Source organism: Trichosurus vulpecula, chromosome 8 (assembly GCF_011100635.1).
Source record: "Trichosurus vulpecula isolate mTriVul1 chromosome 8, mTriVul1.pri, whole genome shotgun sequence".
Taxonomy (NCBI): Eukaryota; Metazoa; Chordata; class Mammalia; order Diprotodontia; family Phalangeridae; genus Trichosurus; species Trichosurus vulpecula.
Genome location: NC_050580.1, coordinates 2,162,870 through 2,182,528, shown reverse-complemented (window position 1 = coordinate 2,182,528; position 19,659 = coordinate 2,162,870). Strand labels below are relative to the sequence as shown.

The 19,659-nt window shown below is 42.1% G+C and overlaps 1 protein-coding gene and 1 pseudogene across 1 annotated transcript in view; one reads left to right on the top strand and one right to left on the bottom strand.

Moving 5' to 3' along the window:
• Positions 1-938: 938 nt before the first annotated feature.
• LOC118828416 lies at positions 939-6,987 on the bottom strand (annotated as a pseudogene).
• Positions 6,988-8,675: 1,688 nt separating this feature from the next.
• Positions 8,676-19,659, top strand: part of DPYSL4 (dihydropyrimidinase like 4) — a 58,002-nt gene continuing 47,018 nt past the window's right edge. The window contains 6 exon segments of the mRNA XM_036734993.1: positions 8,676-8,821; positions 11,555-11,739; positions 12,916-13,080; positions 15,400-15,461; positions 15,571-15,651; positions 19,513-19,581. Coding sequence (XP_036590888.1) covers positions 8,676-8,821; positions 11,555-11,739; positions 12,916-13,080; positions 15,400-15,461; positions 15,571-15,651; positions 19,513-19,581 — 708 coding nt within the window.

Genomic DNA, 19,659 nt, shown 5'->3' with positions numbered 1-19,659 from the left:
TGTTTTCTTCTCTTCTATCACTCTGATGGCATCTGTGATGCTATTTTCCATGAAAAATTCCTTTGAAAATAAACTTAGTTGAGGCATTTTGGTTTTTTAATATTACTTTCATTTCCCAATGTGTCACTCCCCATCCTCTCCTAGAGGACAAACCCAAACAACAAAGAATAAAAAGAGAGAAGAATAGCTTAGAAAAATTAACCAACATATTAAAAAAGGCTGCAATTACGTATAGTGTCTCCCCCACCCCCAACCACACAGAAGTAGAGAGAGGCGCCTCTCTCTTTTGGGGGCAAGAATGATCGTTACCATTTCGAAGCATTAAGTTTCAATTTTTTTGGTTGTTCTTTCCAATTTATACTGTGATGGTGATTGTGGTTCAGTTGTTTCCGTCAGGTTCAACTCTTCATGACCCCATTTGGGATTTTCTTGGTAAAGATACTGGAATGGTTGAGCATTTCCTTCTCCAGTTCAGGTGGTCAAGTGGATATATTCTTTGTTCCTAGTTCTCTGCTATGACCCAAAACTTGTTGCTATAAATAGTTTTGCTGATCTATGGAATCTTTCTTTTTTGTCATTACCTTTCTAGAGGCATATACAGTATATAGCAGTAAGATCTCAGGGTCAGAGTAAGGCTGTTTTAGTCTTTTTTATCACAATTTTTAAAATATACTTAGATATTACAAAAAGTAAAGGATAAAATCCACCTTTTTAAGTTACACAGTGCAAAAGGGAAGCACCTCATTGTTTCAAAGGTGCAAAGTCAAGAAAAAATACATATTTAATACATAAATAATATTTCGTGATGTATTTAAATGATATATATAAATCAGGTTATAGCAGATTCGAGGGGGGAAGAAATCAGTTTTTTTATTCCAATTTTAACTACAAAGAAATAAGAAATTTTGTTCTGGTACCTTTGGCAATTTCCTCAATAGCTAATTCTTCTGTTCTTTGCCTTTTGAAGAATACATTGCATTGTAAGGCTGCCACCTTTTGGGACATGGATAAGGACGGAGATTTTCCTTAATGTAACCTCTGTCCACACAAAGAGGAAGTTGAAGGAAACCCAACTTCTTAGAAATTTTCAGTTCTATTAGGAGGGATATAGCAGAAATGGTGTCTTGAATAAGAGACTAGTTTCTTTTCTCTTTCTTCTTCTGGACTATCTGTATAATAAATTTCATTCTTTACACATATGTCCGAGCAATTTTTTCCTCTCTTTTTTCTGTACCACCTCAATATGAGGGAAATTTTGCAATGTAATGTTTCAGCATCTTTAAAATAAGGCTCCACTAATGTTTTTTGTTTGACTTTATCGGGTATGTGTGTGTGTGTGTGTGTGTGTGTGTGTGTGTGTGTGTGTGTATATATATATATATATATATATATATATATCTTCATGACTGTTTCATTTCTTTGCAGCAACTGATAGTTCTTCGTCTTCTACTTGGAGATTTTCTTCTGGCTCACAGAGTGGAGAACTATCTTCTAAATAGGATCCATATTCTTCACGTGTTGTCTCAGCAAACAATTCTGATAAGCTATCATCCACTTTTCTTTCTCGTTTTGGACTTTTCTCTCCCTTCTGCTCCACAGTTTCACTGATCAACATACAGTCCATGTTCACAATCTCACCTCCTAATCTTTATTGACTACCATCCTTTGTATCTATTACAGTAATATCCACTTTATGTTGAGGAAGTTCTGCTGCTGGATCTGTGCTCCACTGGACACTATCTAAGAATGACTTATCTTCATTATCTTATAGAGCTTGTACTTTAGTTACCTTGCAAGGATTTACCTGAAGAACTGAGGCTAGCTCATAATCTCCATGTCCCATCCTGCCTTTCATTTTTATTGGCCCTTAACCACCAGTAACCTTCAGGCCAGCAAAAAGGCACTCTGACTCTTGACTTTTTTGCTGAAGTAGAAGGATTTTGAAGGCAGGATTTGATTTTCTTCTTTTATTTGTAGCTGTATTTTTTTATCTGGGGATGATTTTTTATGGGGTAGGAAGATGTATTCCTGGAAACAATGGTCCTCTTATGACTCTCTGCTTATTATGTAGCCCCCATTTAAGTTCATGTGACTAGAGGGAGAGCCCTTTGGAATGGGTTTCAAAGAGCCATTTGCCCAAATCAGTTTTTACAAACCTCATTTCCTTGGCTTTTTTCTTGATCAGATAGATCCAAGGGCTTATCCATTACAGAGTCTCCATTGGTGGAAGGATGAACATCCCCTCAGAAAGGAAAAGCATTTTCTTTATCAAAAGAGGTTTGGAGGCCATGTTGGCTTTCTTCTCCAGCCTTCTCTTTGGTTCCTCTGCTGCCCACTGGTTTCAGTGGCACAAAAAGTTCATTTTTTCAGTAGCTTTATCTTTTGGATTTATCACTCTCAACCTGTGCCCTTACTGATTCATTTATATTCTTTCTCCTAAGCATTTGCTTAATGGTAGAGGAATGATTAATAACTGTTTGCTTGAGAACCAAGATTAAGTCATGTGACGAGGCTGGTGTCAAAAGATTTTGGTCCAGGTTTCTGTGGTCTAGAATTAGAAGTATTGCTAAGGTAGGTTGTCTTGAAATGAGACTTTTCCCCAGCCTCTAAAGGAGAAGGGGACAAGCTTGTAATCTAGCCTGAGCCAGTTTTCGTATTAGAAGCAGACCCCAAACAGGAGAAGATGCCTGAGCAGCCCAGTCAACTGCTGGTGGAGTCCTTGGAGAGGAATCGGAAAATCTCAAGCCATCTTCATTTTGTTTTGTGGATTACTGAAAGGGTTGTTTCTTTGGCTCTGCTTCCCATTCATGGTGCAGTTCTTCATTGAGAGATTTCAAAGCACTTTGAGAATCACATGCTCTTTGAACACCAAGTCTAAGTGTTTCAGCAACAACTGCTTAGTTAAAGATGATTTCTCAATGGGATAACTGTTGGCATCTTGGGTATTGGTCATAGGTGATAATGTTTGATCATGTGTCTGCTACAAGAATTTCACTTTCATAATGGTTTTACTGCAGTTAAGTTGAAGACTTTAGGCCTTTTGCTAATTCATTTGTACATAGAGGGTGCTCCAAGTCAGTGCGTGTTTGCTCTGTATATCAGACATGTAGGTTCTCCTTCTTTCTTCCTAGTTGTTAAATCCAGGAAATGAGGTGTAACCCTCTGTAGGGGAATAGGATTTTTCTTCATCATCATCATCATCAAACCAACTCCAGATTGTTCTGATGATTACTGCTTTATAATACTGTTTGAAATCTAGACTTGCTAGGCTGTCTTCCTTCACCCTTTTTTCATTTATTCTCTTCATATCGTTGACTTTTTGTTTTTCCAGATGAATTTTATTGTTACTTTTCTAGTTCTATAAATAATTCTTTGGTAGTTTGGTATGATGCTTAATAAGTTAATTAATTTAGGTAGTATTGTTATTTTTATTATGTTGGCTTGACCTACCCATGAGCAATTACTATTTTTCCAATTGTTTTGATCTGTCTTTATTTGATTCTTTAGGGTCCTCTAAATATACCATCATATCTGCACAGTGATAGAATTTTGTTTCTTTATTGCCTATTTTTTATTTCTCATTCTATCTCTTGCTGCTGGGTTTTATTGGTAGTATAAGAGATATTGGTGATTTATGCAGGTTTATTTGATATCCTGCAGCTCTGCTGAAGTTGTTAATGTTTCAGCTAGTTTTTAGTTGATTCTTTAGGGTCCTCTAAATATACCATCATATCTACAAAGAGTGATAGAATTTTGTTTCTTTATTGCCTATTTTTTATTCCTTTTTTTTGTCTTACTGCTATAACTAGCATTTCTAGTACAATGTTGAATAATGGTGGTGATACTAGACATCCTTGCTTCAGTCCTGATCTTATTGGGAAGGCTTCAAATTTATCCCCATTACAGATAATGCTTACTCTTGGTTTTAGATAAATACTAATTACATTTAAAGAAAAGCTCCATTGATTCCTATAGTTTTTTTAGAGGAATGGGTGTTATATTTTTCAAAGACTTTTCTACATCTATTAACATAATCATACAATTTTTGTTGTTTTGTTATTAATATGGTCAGTTATGCTGCAGCCTTGCATTTCTTGTATAAATCCCATCTGGTCATGGGGTATGGTCTGTGTGATATATTGCTATAATATCCTTGCTAATGTTTTATTTAAAATTTTGGCCTCAATGTTAAATAAGGAACTTGGTGTATAGTTTTCTTTCTCTGTTTTTGTTCTCCCTGGTTTAGGTATCAAAACCATATTTGTGTCAGGGAAGGAATTTGGAAGGACTAATTCTTTACCCATTTTTTCAAATAGTCTATATAGTATTGGGATTAATTGCTTCTTAAATGTTCAGTAGAATTCACTTGTAAATCCGTCTGGTCTCCAGGACTTCTTCCTAAAGAGCTCAGTGATGGCTTGTTCGATTTATTTTTCTAAGATAGGGGTCTTTGAGTATTCTTCCTCTTCAGCCAATCTTGTCATACCCACTAAAATATAATTAATTTCTTTTTTATGATGCTATTCAGTGCTCCCCATGTCCAGTGCCTTCCAACTCTCCTTCTGAAGAAGATATTTATGACACAGGTGTGAGGCTCTTCTGCACCATTGGCCCCTCCCATCTCTTCATCCTAAACTATGTTCTCTGACATCTTTTTCACTGTTTTCCACTGTGCCCACCTTTACATTGAATTCTTCAAGTGTTAAAGAATATGTTGATTTAATTTGGAGTATCATACCATAGTTCTTTGTAGAATTTCTGGTGCCTCTTCATCCTTTGCAATATATGTTGACATATATTTTGTTGTAATTCTTTGTATAGTAGTTTTTTTCCAATTGCTTTTCCCAAGTGCTGTGATTAAAGACTGACCCAGTGGTTCATGAAGTATTGTTGGTCATTGCCTTTTGAGGTTTGGTGAATCCAGCCTTACCAGCTCCATTTTATTTGCGTCTTTAAGGGAAAGCTGAATGTTTTCATTTAGTTGCCAATTCTCTTTGTTTTGTGGTTTCATTTCCATTGAGAATGTCAAGATTGATATCATTCTATTTTTCTAGTCAGATGTTCACTCATTAGTCAGGTAACAGCTAAGTTAATGTCTGTAGACAGAAAAAAATAGTGTGATTTTTAGCTTCCACTTCCTTCCTTCACCTATCAATGTTTTCCACCATTCTGCCACCATCATTGCTGAAGCTCTAAGTGGACACACTGGCTGGGATTGTTTTGTGTTTTTCCTTGCTTCACAGGTTGCCATAGCCAGAGAAGTCATCACCTCAACAAAAACATAGCAAATTCTCAAGGAGTTATGCATTTAGGGATGAGGCTAATGAGTGCAGTTTGGGTCTACTCAGCTTGAGGTGCCTAGGGGACAATGATAGAACAAAAGCTTCAAGAAGGCAGGGACTATTCATTCTTGTCTTTATATACCTATGACCCAGCACATTGCCTGATACATAGGAGTCCTTTAGTAAATGCTTATTTATTGATTGACCAGTAGAGGCAACTGGTAACATATGATTACAATTGAGGAGGTAGAATGAGACTGGGAATATAGTTTGGGGAGTCCCCTGAGCTTAGGTGATGATTAATCCCACAGGCCTAGATGAATGACCAAAAAACATCAAAAAGGATCTTATAAAGTGCCAAGGGAGAAGAGGACCCAGAACAGAATATTGGAGATGTTGGGTTGTTAAAAAAAATCAGGAAGCAGAAATTATCTCAAATTAGTGAATTTATTGATTGTCATATGCAGCAGCCAGAAAGCAATCATGTTGGCTGAATACATGCATGATAGCCTCAATCGCATAGCTCTCATTTCTTCTCTTTAACAGACATTGTTCCCCAGCTGACATAATACTGATGCAAGTATTTTCTATTGGAACAGATCAGTGACACTGTTTTTGAGACCATCCGCAGTCCTCCTGTTCAAACAGTCCCACAGTTTATCAGCAACTTTACTGCCTTCTTTTTCTGTTTTGTAACCTTCTGGGTCACCATGAATTATTTTCCCTTATTATAGCATTCTGTTTTAGTCATAAATAAAATTTAACCCTTCCTTCCCCAATTTGAAGCTATTCATCATCTCACAATTTTCTAACAATTCCCAAAGCAGTCTGAGAAGAAATGAGAGAATAGGTAACAGGTCCATAACACACAGAGAGTTAATACAAGCAAAATTCCAATGGGATGAATAAATCAATCAAATATAGCTTTAGCTTTAGGGGTGTCAAAGTCTTTGCCAGCCTCTATGGTCTGTTCCTTCAGATGTCCGATGAGTGCCTTTTGTGAATCTCTCAAGCGTATGTGGATGGATCAAGGTAGGTTTGTGGAGGTATTATTTCCTTTACCATCTCTGGGTTTCAGGTCACTTGTGGAGATTCTCTAGGCAAATCTGCTAGAGCTTACTAGTGATAAGACTTACTATAATTTAATAAAACCTGACAAAATCTAATCAGAATGGTCCTCCAGTAATTGATTCATATGATAAAAACCAGTTCAGACCTTATAGAGCTGACCTTATAAACAACAGAACTTTAGGAAGAACATCAAAGTAGGTTACTCAGTAGGATTTTATTTTTTAATCCATTATAGCGATGCAGAAGTTCTTGAACATTGTAAAAACAAGATTCATTTTAAAAACACTACAATTTTACCTGACATGGTTAGAGAGATTTGCTATGAAATGAAGAAGGGATGTGGTTGTGACCACATTCAGACTTTTCTTCCAAGCCTAATCCTAAGGGGACAGAGCCACTTAACATAAAGTATCCTTAGTTCTATATGATTGCAGATAAGAGTCACAGCTTTTTTGGGAACCAATTGTGCAGCAAATCTCCACATCATTCAGAGGATATCATATTCAGTATCAGAATTAACCAGGTTGGGAAACATTCCTGTTCAGAAAGGAAACAACACAATAGGGAAACTAGTCAAGTGGATCCTGCCATTACCTCGTAGGGCTATCCTCTCATCCCTCCTAGGCACGGACATCTACCTATAACAGTTCTCAGATCGTACACACTTTGAGCAGCTTCTGGCATTTCCTTTGAATGGTGGATTACTGACTTAATGGTAATTCAGACAACTGTACCTGAATTCAAAACTCAGAACAATGCCAAATTATGGCGCCAAGGGATTTTAGTTCAAATACCAAGTTTCACTAATTACAACTTTTAGGCCTAGGCACAATTATTATTATCTCTCATGTTGCAATTGCAATGAATATGAGCGATAAGAAGTTTACCAGGTCTTTCAAAAACAATTCAACATCCTTTTCTTCTGTTTTTCTTTAGTTAAAAGTCTTCCTGGGGTAAAATGCAATCATTAGGATCACATTCTAGAATTCCACATAGATAGTGAATATGTGATTGTTCACTCAAAACCCAGAAGAACACTGCCTACTCACTGGAAGCCTCCAGACTAACAGATATCTATCTCTTAAGATATTGTATATTAACCCCCTAAGGCAGAAAGCAAGTTTTAAGCCAAGTCTGTTGAGGCTAATTTGGCTCATGATGTAACATCGATATATACAATTCTGGGTATACTCTCATGATTTTCTTAATCACAAATTATCATATAATTCATCTCTATGCTACAAGCAAACTTGTAAGTCCTCCCCTCACATTTTGGTAGTGATTGTTTGTGAAGGAAGAAGGGATCTCAATTTCTCCGTAAGACAATTCATTATTTTAGAGTTTCACAACATTTAGCCAGTACTTTCACAGGGCAGATGAGATTTTATGACCTTGCTTAAACTGAAAGTCCCAAGGAACCTGGGAAGTTCACAGATGAGATTTTACAAGATCATTTTAAAAAATATTTTTCCCACACATTAATTCTTTTTAAAGCAAAATAGATGATAGGTTTTATCATTATGATAACAACCTCTAATAATGTAATTAATAATTTCATAACATACTATCAAAAGAAATTAATTTCTAATTAATTTCTAATGATACAATTACATCATCCTCTTAATGGTATTTCTTAGACAATGTTTTCCAAAAATTTGCTATACTCTAAAAATTAGAAACATGTTAATAATATAAAGTCATGGTTTATAAGGGCAGTCAATGAACAGCCATAGTACATGAGGACAAGAAACTGAGGACAGAAGACAGTGTATAGTCTAACTTGTCCACTACAAAGTCAAGATGGTGAAGGCTAGAGCAAGGATGATGACCTAGGCAAGGAGGGAGGTGTGGAGGGACTGGCCATCACAGAGATGTCAAAGAATAGGTGCTGGGAGAGAGAAGAAGAGAGAAAGAAGAGTAGGAGCTGAAGATCAGACAAGAGAATTTCAAAGACTAAGATCATGGAGGCAGTGATGAATGTGAATGATGGTGAAAGCCAAGCTATGACCTACCACTCCTGTGGGAGGCTGAGGTGGAGTGAAGGTGAATGTCCTGGGAGTTTGGGGAGTTGGTGAACTGGGAGGTGCAAAGACTGGAGGAGACAGCGAAGAGATCATCCAACAAAACTCCTAAGTCTTTTTTACAAAGACAGCTTTCTAATCACCTTTCCCCTAGTCCTGTACACACAAAATTGGTTTTAGAAGTCAGATGTCAGGGCTTGGCATTCATTCCTGTTACATTTTGTCTTGACTAGATAAATGTATATTTACTACATCCTCTGTCACTCTAGAGACTTTCTGCATGAAAATTTTGATATTCAGCATGATTTCAAAGGTGAATTCTGATATGTGTGTTTCTCTCCCCCTTCCCCACCAATAGAGTGACCGGCTTCTGATCAAAGGTGGGAAGATAGTCAACGATGACCAGTCATTCTATGCTGACATATATTTGGAAGATGGCTTGATAAAGTAAGTTTCTACAAAAGCATACCTATGTAACTGACAACCAGAGATTGTTTTTCAATCAAGGCAATTGTAAGAAAATCTCTCATCCCCTCCCCCCCACATACTTTTGCCACTGGGCCACGTGATCTGTACATAGAAAGTTTGGGAAAGGCACCAGAGGACTGCAGGCTTCTTTAAGTGGCTAAAAGGAAAATATGTAAGATTTTGGCTGAAATGTAAAAGTCCATTCTCCTAGTGAGTTAAAAAAACCATCTGGGCCCCTGCTTAGTGAGTAGGCACAGGGTTCAGTGGAAAGAATTCTGGATTTGGTGTAGGGAGAGACCTAGATTTAGCCCTGATCCGAGCCAGTCACTTAATCTCTCTGTGCATCAATCTCTTTATGCATAAGGAGAAGTGAAAACTCACACACACACACACACACACACAGAGATGTAAAGCACTTAAGTAACTAGGGAAGGCCAATTCAGTCATTCAGTTCAATTAGTACTTATTGGTAAGCAAACCAATGAAGCTGAAGCCATGAGCCAATTGAAGAAAAAGCAAGAGGTGACATGAGCAAGACTAGAGGAACCATAACTATCCCAACCATGCCCTCCCTTCAGACTGCAGTGAAGGTGGCCCAGAACCAGAAGCTCAAGAGCAGTGGCATCAGGATAGTGGACCTGCCTCTAGCCCAGCTCCTGGACATCTGTCACTGTGGATGGAGGAATGGCTATGAAGATGTGGCCCCAGACACTGCTTCCCAGGGGCTGAGAAGGAGAGGAAGACTGTGAGTCACATGATGAACTCCTTTGGAAATGAAAGAGAAAGGCCTGAGGGCCAGGAGGTAATCAGCATGGACAGAAGGACCCTCAGCCTCATACCTCTGTGGGATGGAAGGAGGAGAAGGAGAAGAAGGAGGAGGAGGAGGAGGAAGAGAAGAAGAAGGAGGAGAAGGAGAAGAAGGAGGAGGAGGAGGAAGAGAAGAAGAAGAAGAAGAAGAAGAAGAAGAAGAAGAAGAAGAAGAAGAAGAAGAAGAAGAAGAAGAAGAAGAAGAAGAAGAAGGAGGAGGAGGAGGAGGAGGAGGAGGAGGAGGAGGAGGAGGAGGAGGAGGAGGAGGAGGAGGAGGAGGAGGAGGAGGAGGAGGAGGAGGAGGAGGAGGAGGAGGAGGAGGAGGAGGAGGGAGTTGGCTGGCTAGGGGGCCACAGGCTCCCCAGAAGTGCTGTCTCAGTCCCAAATGACAGACAAATAAAGCATTTATTAAGCATGAACTATATGCTAGGCAATACGCAAAGTGCTGGGGATACAATACAATCCCTGTCCCACAAATAAAGACAATCTTTGATCTCAAAGAAATTAAATTCTAATAGGAGAAAATAGTCTAAAAAGGGAAGCTGAGGTGCTCATCTCAATTCAACCACTTTGTGGGAGGGAATCAGGGGGAGATAAACTCCTTGACCTGGACCAGTCCTGGGGGATCAGGAGGTCTTGGGATGGGAGGCCCAAAGCCTTTTCCTCCCAGATCATGTGGCTGGAGGCTTCCCAAATCCTCTCTAACTGACCAGGATAGCTCTGCTTCCAGCCAGCTCTGAGGGAGAGTGGGTCACCACCACTACCACCTGGTTGGAAGCCAGGGGGCAGAGACTGAGTGTCCAGTCCTGGGCTGCTCTACAAGGCCATCCAAGCTGAGAGGCCCAGAGGGTGGGCTCTCACTGCATATGGGATGGTTGATTTGCTCACCCTCTCTAACTAGAGTCCCATCACAGAGGCTGATTTAAAGTCAGTGAGGCTGGCTTGGAGTCTGAGCTCTGCCTGGGTGACCTTGGAGAAGTCCCTCCCTCTCTCTTTGCAGGAAGACCTCTGCCCCTTCCCCAGCTCTTCTTCAAGGATCCTTGCATTTAATGGTCCCTGAGTTCTGGCAGGTTCTGGTCATGACCTTCCTTGAGCATTTGGTGTCTGTCCTCTGAGGACAGCCTCACCCAGTAAAGGGAGAGTGGGAAAGCTGCCTTCTGAAGGCATGATGGAGGCTAGTCTGGCTTGGCAGAGGATGTGCCCAAAGCAAAGCCACAGAGTCTTGCCCAGTAATGCTTTAAGGGAGCCAGACAGGAAGCATCCAAGCAATGGCACATCGATTCCTTGCCTTGGAGGAAAGCAGGTTTTGTTGAGGGAAGTTTGATTAAGGCTTGAAGTCTTGATCTAGACAGACGGAGACCAGAGTGCCTAGGAAAGCAGCTTGGCATAGTGGATGGACTACTGGACTTGAAGTCAAGAAGAGCTGAGTTCAAATTCTTCTTTAGACACTTGCTAGTGGTGTGATCCTGGATAGGTCACTTCACCTCAGTTAGCCTCAGCTTCCTCATGGGTAAAATGGGGATAATAACAGCACTTGCCTCCCAGGTTTCTTGTGAAGCTCAGATGAAATAAGGCTTGTAAAGAGTTTGGCAAACCTTCAAGTGCTTTAGAAATATTGTCCTTGCTACCCTGCCCAAGGCTTTGCATGGAGGTGGGAAATGTAGCTCCCTGCATCTGCAGGGTGGGTAGGAGGCAGGACAGGAGGGGGAGGAGGTACAATCAAATGCTTGGCTGCCATGAGTCACTGAAGAGCCAGCGCCTTTGGCCTCCTGGATTCCCATGAGATCTTTCCCCACAACAGGGAAGCGCACACGCATACTACCACCGAATCCTTTCACATGGAACTTCTGGAGACTATGTGCAGCTGACCCTTTATAACTAAAAGTCTCCAAATTTTCTTTTCAGACAAATTGGAGAAAACCTCATTGTTCCTGGTGGCATCAAAATTATTGATGCTTATGGCCTACTGGTCTTGCCAGGTGGGATAGATGTCCACACACGGCTGCAGGTGTCCATCATGGGAATGAACTCTGCTGATGACTTCCATCAAGGCACCAAGGCTGCCTTAGCAGGAGGAACCACAATGATCTGTAAGTGTGTGTGTGTGTGTGTGTGTGTGTGTGTGTGTGTGTGTGTGTGCACGCGCGCGCGCTCCCACTCTGGTGTGTTGGATCTTCATCATAAATTCACCCCTCCTGTGAATGTCTTCTCTTCTATGGGGGGCCACATAGGTCTTACAGTTGCCCAGATACTAATCCTTGCAGTCATCCTCAGCTCTCTCCAAACAGTCACCAAGTATTGCTCAGTTACCCTCCCCAACATCTACATCTGTCCCCAACTCTCTACTCCCATTTGTTTGGACCTTCATTACCTCTCATCTGGGTTACAGTAGTAGCCACCTAACTGGGCTCCCATCTAGACTCTTCCCTCACCCATCTGTAGGTCATCATAGACTGTAACTCTAGTTCCTTAGTCCGTTGCTAAGGAAGTAGGAGGGCCAACCTTCAGATAAATCTTTGAAGTGAATTAGGAAAATACAGAAGCCCATTCCAGGCTCATCTTTAGCTTGTATTCTAAACTAATCCTGAGTGAGGGATGGCCAGGTATTATCTGCTCTGCCCTCTCACTGATACAGCATGGGCAGCTAGGTTTGAACTTGCCTTCATGTAAGGCCACTTCTGCTCTCCCAGAACCCTAAAAAGCTGCTGAATCACTGAAAGGGGCAGAGAGCCTGCCCCTTCCATAGGGCGGACTGAGTGGAAAAGGTCTGTCACCTTCTCTGAAGGCTTGTTGGAGCAGAGACTGAGATGGGAAGCTTGTTCTGCTATGGAATATTTAGCTTTTTACCTGCAGAGATGTAACAAATTCCTTGTATTTGGCTGCAGACCTCCCACCTCTCTATACTTTATTCTCCCAGGATTAGATCCTCAAGGAGCCAGGCAGATCCGTGGAAATTAAGCAACAGGTTAAAAATTTGAAAAAAAAATGGGTGGAGTGCATCCTAGAACAGATCATAAGCCCCCAGCAACACCCTCAGGTCACTGTTTCTGGTGAGCCCCATCCCATCTGGCTTTCTGGACAGGAGCCAGACCTTCACCCTTATCCCAGAGGTAAAGGCAGCTTCTAGAATGCCTCCTCTCAGAAGCTGGCTAAGCCAGTAGCAAATGCACTGGGGGCTTCCTTCTGTGTTAGGTCCCTAACCCCAACCCCAACTGGGACAGTGACGGACATGAGACTGATAACCACTGGGTTGCTTCCTCCTACAGTGGACCATGTGCTCCCGGAGCCTGGAGTGAACCTGCTCACTGCCTACGACCAGTGGCGAGAAGCTGCAGACAGTAAATCATGCTGTGATTACTCCCTGCACATGGACATTACCCGCTGGCATGAGAGTCTCAGGGAGGAGCTGGAAGCCTTGGTGAAGGACAAAGGTGAGAGTGTCTGCTGCAGAGGGTCATGGTCAGTGCCTCTGGGGATGCTGCATTGAAGCAAGTCTCTGAGTCACAGGCTTATTGGGCAGAGCCCCAGAATGGGACCACATCTAAGGAGCTGTCCAGCCCAGGCCCATGCTGCCGGGAAGACTCAAGGAAATAGGGCTCCTAGACCGAGATTTCCCTCACTTTACAGTTGAGGAAACTCAAGTCCAGAGGAAGGAAGTGGCAGTGGAATGTACCTCCATCCTCCCTGATGACTGACTGTGGGCCAGGGATGAGGACCCACTTGTCAGCGCCCATGTCCAGAAGAGCCAGCCTTCCCCACTCACAGGCAACTCAATCGTTGGCAGCTGAGCTCTGAAGGGAGGCTTTGAAAGGGCCAGTGTTTCCTTCTCAGTCCTAGGAAAAGGCATGAGGCTAATTCTCTTCCAGTGGAGAACTAGGAAGTTCCCATGTTCTTCCTTGAGTCTTGGGGATTTGGGTCCCTCCAGGTCTCACAGGACAGATAAGGCTGATCCTGTGGGACCAACATGAAGCTCAGCACCTCCATGTCTGTCTTGAGTGAGCTTTGATTACTTGCTACTGTAACGGTTTTAAAATGTTCTCTTGAGGTCCTCAGGCCTGATTGGGTCTGAGGAAGAGGAACTGTTTTTTTGGGATCTGCAGCCCAGTAGGCATCCCTGCTGTTCCTAAGTACAATTGTGAGCTGCAGGGAGAAAGCATCCAGCATCCCTGCAGACTGGCTTGTCCAAAATGGCACCCTTAGACATCAGCTCCTTGAAGGCAAAGGATATTTTCTTTTTGTTTTTGTATCATCAGTGCCCTGCACAGAGACTATTACCTACAAGGTACATTGGAAGATATTTGTTCCCATGAGGGCTTATTCAATTGTTGCCTGAGTGAATGGAGATCAAATCCTTAGATCTCTTTCTGCCAGGCAGCAGACCTTGGGAGGAAGCCTTAGCTGTGGAAGGAAAAGACCACCTCTTACACAGGATGCTTTAGGGGATTCTGGGAGGTCCTGCTGTCCATGCCTGGTGCCTCAGGGGCAAACACTGACCACTTCTCTGGGCTCAGGTACTAAGGTGAGATGCAGATATATTATCTGGGAGGTGAAAGAGAGGATGCCTTCATCATTCATTAACACTTGATAAATGAATCAGGGTTGTTGTTTTCTTAATGCTGTCATGCAGGAACGTATGGATTGTAAAAGTTCAAAACCTAATGTACTGATCTTTTGTATACCAATATCAAAGGAGGAAAATTTGTAACACATAGTAGATCTGAATGAATCATGCTCCCTGTAGAATTCCCTGCTCCTTCTCTTCCCAGAAGGAGTGAGACTCACTGAAGTGGAGTTTGGCTCCCAGCTCTGCCTTGGCCCCACTTACCTAGCAAAAAGACAACAGTGTTTGTTTTTTCACCACATTAGAGCTGAGATCTCAGGAAGTCTTCCCCCACAGAATGTATGGGTCTCTCAACCTATAGTATCCACTTCAATTGAAACACAGTGGGGGTTATAGTTGCTGCCATACTCCTGGGGTGGCACCTTGAAAGGGGCCATACAAATTCAGGCATATAACTCAGCACTGACTCATGTATCTTGCTTGAGTCCCTAAGAAATTAGGCAGGGAAACTAGGCAAGCAGAAAGCCTGAACTAAAATCCTTTGAATAGCCTTCTGATAGCATTCAGGTTTGGTGTTTAGAGGAGTATGTGTCCAAAGAAGAATTCCCCTGGCATACTGGCTGCAGACTCTGCAGTGTTTGGTCCCTGAGAGGATATGGGGGGTGGTTTCAGGAGGCAAGATTGGCTTACAGGGATGATACTGACAAAACACAACTCCATCTCTAGCCCAGATTTCACAGGACTCATGATTGGGAAAATATCTATCCCCAGGACCTCATGTAATGGTTAGCATAAGTGTGAACTAAGCTGTTGAAGGACAATCATGTTATGCTTGGTTTCAGATGGCAGAACAAGGAGTAACAGTTAGTACAAGTTAAAAAAAGCCATCTCTAGCTTTGATATCAGGAAACATTCATAAGAGTTTAGAGCTGTCCACATGGGATGCCTCCAAAGATAGTGGGATCCCACCCTCTTGAGAGGTTTTCAAGCCAAGACTGGATGAGCAGCCTCTGATGTGAGTGAGGAAGTGCTCATTCAATGATTGGACAGATGCCCTCAGAGCTCTCCTACTCCGAGATTTTGTCCGGCCCAGGTTCTGTCTGATAGAGAGCCAGCCAAGTGGCCCTAAAATGTACCTCCTTGACTTACTGAAAATATAAGTGACTGGTTCTTTCTGTGTCATTTTCAGGTGTGAACTCCTTCCAAGTTTTCATGTCCTATAAAGATAAATACCAGTGTACTGATGGCCAGGTAACCTTCACTCCAAATATAACTAGGCAAATGAAAAATGTTATTAAGATATTTATGGGAGAGGTCTCCATGTGTAAGAATATACTGTATTCTTTTGTCCTCTTATCAGATGTATGAGATTTTCAGCATTATCCGAGAACTGGGAGCCATCGCACAAGTTCATGCCGAAAATGGAGATATCATTGATGAGGTATTCATTTCATTTAGGGGAAAGCCTGGTCAAAAAGGTGATACAGGCTGGATTGACCTGAGTGATTAGGGACAAAACACAAGGGCTTTGTGTTTTTGTGAGACCTTTGGCCAGGGCACTGACAATTTAAACTCTGTGTGTGTGTGTGTGTGTGTGTGTGTGTGTGTGTGTACACAATACAAAACATTCTCTTTTTTTCTAAATTTGTGTTGACTACACACAACTCTGGCTCCTAATCTCTTTCCTCATGGTGGTTATACCAGACCTTTTCTGCTAGTCTCAAAATTGCAAGCCCATTCCCTCCCTTCTCAGTCTCCAAGCAGAGAGCCACACCTGCCACTTGACTGCAGGTTGAAGCCATCTGACTTCAGCACCCTCCACTACCCTTGTCCCACCTCAGAGTCCATACTCCTAAGCCTGACTTTCCTTTACCAAGGCAAACCTCTCCATCTCTGCTCTCCCAACCCCTTCCACCTCTTCTGGCCTTCCTACATCTATTATCCCCTTTGTTCATCCCCACTGGACCTTTTCCCTACTCCTATGAGCCTACAGGAGTCTATTCTATAACCTCTTCCTTTACTCTGCTGTCCACTCACTCAAGCGGCCACTCTCTCTCTCCTTCCTTCTCTCCTCTTACATACTTCTTTATACACCCATACTGTCTTCCTCCACTTTGCAGCCAAACCACTACTTAACCCTTTCTTTTCCCACCCTCAAAATAAAATGCTCTCTTCCAAGTTACTCATAACCTCCTGTTGGCCAAACCTAATGGTCTTTGCTCAATCCTCATCCCATTTGATGACTCTGCAGTATCTGACACTTTTGATGACTTCCTCCTTCTTTATTCTTTCCTCAAGTGGCTTCCTTGACCCTACAGCTTCTCTGAAGTCTTCTTACCCATATGGGAAATCCTTTCTGAGTTCTTTCCTTCTTTATTGCCTCATCTAATTAGAATGGGGGCATCTAGGAGGCACAACGGATAAAGCACCAGGTCTGGGGTCAGGAAAACCCAAGTTCAAATCCGGCCTCAGACACTAGCTGTAAGACCCTGGAGAAGTCACTTAACACTGTTTGCCTCAGTTCCTCATCTGTCAAATGAACTGGAGAAGGAAATAGCCAACCACTCCAGTATCTTTGCCAAGAAAACCCCAAATGATTGTGTCACGAAGAGTCAGACACAACTGAAATGACTGAACAACGACGATGGCAAATCTTAGAATGGGAACTTATTGAGGGCAGGGATGGTCTGGCTTTTCTGTTTGTATCTCCAGCACTTGGCACACAACTTGACACTTGACACTTAGCATAATAAATGCTTAATTATAAACAGAGGTAACTAATAATAAAGAGACAGGTAGGGGATGCCACAGTGCACAAACTGTTGTGCCTAGAGTCAGCAAGACCCAAGTTCAAATCCACCCTTACTTACTGGCTGTATCACCCTGGGTGAAACACTTAACTGATGCCTCAGTTTCTTATCTGTAAACTGAGTCTGTAAACAGAGAAGGAAATGGCAAACCATTTATTTTTACCAAGAAGGCCCCAAATGAGGTCATGAAGAGTCAGACACAACTGAAACTACTGAAGTGACTTAACAACAACAAAACCCAGGAAGTGTTCTAACTCTGATTGGGACTGCTCTAAAATTCAGGAGGTGTTCTAAGCTTCGACTGATTTTGAATCCACCAAGTGTTTGTAACCTTTCATGAGTCCTAGTGCAGACTAGGACCACGGACAGTGCCAAACTCTTCAAGGGACAAGGAGATCTCCCCGCACTTCCTGCCCCCTTTAAGGCATAAACTAACTAGGTGCGCTATTGTTCACTGGGGCTGCCCCGGGACTGTTCACTCAGAGGAGAAGGCAGAGAAATAGAAATACGAGAACTGTTAGGAACACCGAAACCCACTCTGAAATGTATTTCAAGAGGGAGTTTAAATCTTAGGAAGCATTAGCAAGGGTGAAACCTGGTATTTACAGAGTGTTCTAATGTGCTCAAAGCACTCCCACTTTAGGATAGGGAACAGTAAGTATTCCACTCCCTGGAATCTTGCCTTAGAGGGTTGGTCTTGGAGACAGGGAGACCTGAGTTCAATTCTGTCCTTGGACACTTACTAGTTATGTGACCCTGGAAAGTAATTTCTGCCTCAGTTTCCCTAGTTATAAAATGAGGGAGTTGGATTCAACAGCTTCCTGACTTTTAGAGCAGTTCCAATAAACTTAGAACATCCCCTGGGTTTAGAACCCAATGGAGCAGACAATGTGGATCTCCTGTGTCCTGGACCATAGTTCAATACACAAGAGAACTTGGTTTTCAGCTCAGATGGCCCTCAAAGGGAGTTCTGCATCATGGTGGCTGAGATGCCAATGCATAGAGCACTACCTCCATACCAGCAACAAGGTCTGCCCCTCCCAACACACATGAACCTTCTAAGAAAGGCTCCTGGAGGCCAACATTGCATCTATTCTTAATTGCTTACAGCCAAGCAAAACTCTCGTTTCGACCACTGGAACTCTAAGAAGATGTACTGTATGAGGCGATGGGGTTGATTCTGTGTCAGATCCCAGAGAAATGATCTGATTATTAAAATTTTGTTAATGGGGCCTGTGGGTGCTGATGCTTGAGCAAGACAAAGTAAATAGAACACTGGACTTGAAAGCCAAAGACCTGAGTTCCAGTCCTCTCTCTAATCCATACTTGCTGTGTGACCTTAGAAAATCACTTTGTGTCTCTGAACATATTTCCTCATTTGTAAAAGAGAGATAATGATCCTTGTATTGCTTCCTTCATGGGGCTGTTGCAAAAAGTGCTTTGTAACTCTTAAAGCACTTGATAAGTAAGTATGATGATCCTTAACTGCATATACTAGGGATGCACACATAGGGCTGAGATTTGGGAAAACTAGGCTCTCCTGGCTTTTCTGCTCATCAGCTATGTGACCTTGGACTAAGTGCATCACCTCTCTGGGCCTCAGTGCCTTCACTGGGAGAATATACTGCCTCTTGCTCACCAACTTTGGCAACAGTATCGTATCTTTTGGGAATATGAAAGCAAGCTCACCTTTATAGTGCAACGCGTGATCAGACACCAACACAATGAGTTGTTACTCATGTTCTTATATGCTCAAATATTCCCAAAGGCCATTTGCAGCTGTGTATAATGTGTTGGCACACTCCTTGGTATCATAGAATTTAGATCTGGGAAGGGATTTTAAAGACCATCTATTCTAACTCCTCTCCCATTTTCCAGATGAAAAAACTGATTCCCAGAGTGGTGAAGTGATTTTCCAAAGTCACTCAGCTAGCAAAAGCTGACTCAGGACTTAAACCCAGGCCTCCTTTTGCCTCCAGAGCCAGTGCTTTCTCAACTCCTCCTTTGAATTCTCATTTATTCTTTTGCTTGGTCTGGGTTCAGAATGAATTTAAGATGACTTAGAAAATGAAGCACAGAATTAAACTAGATCATTACAATTAAGACAGAGCAAAAGCCCATTAAGAGAAGAGGAGGAGACAGTACTAGCACCCATGACAGAGTCAGTGACTCTGTGCATACTGAATTTGGCTCCGAGTTTTCTGGAAGCAACAGGAAAAGGGGAAGTTGGATTTTGGAGTTTTCCTTGGCTAAAAAGAAAACCCCCATGATACAACAGTGAATGAGGACTCTGCTTATTATATGGTTCTTTCTCATTTGGGTCACCTAGAGGCCATTATGAAATGTCTCCAAATCCATTTGCAAAAGACAGAAATACTCCAAAAGCCATTTCTTGGAATAGCATAGACTGCTTCACTTAGGTACTGTATGAGATTTCTGGTGATCTAACAGTGCAAAGACAGATCTTGGTTTCTTCTTTCTGGTTGATTTAGGAACAGAAGCGATTGTTGGAACTTGGGATCACTGGACCAGAGGGCCATGTTCTTAGCCACCCTGAAGAGGTAAGAGATGCCTTCCTGTGTCCATCTGGGTAAATGTCAATACCAATGCCCAGCCCTCTGCAAGGTTTCCCTCCCTCA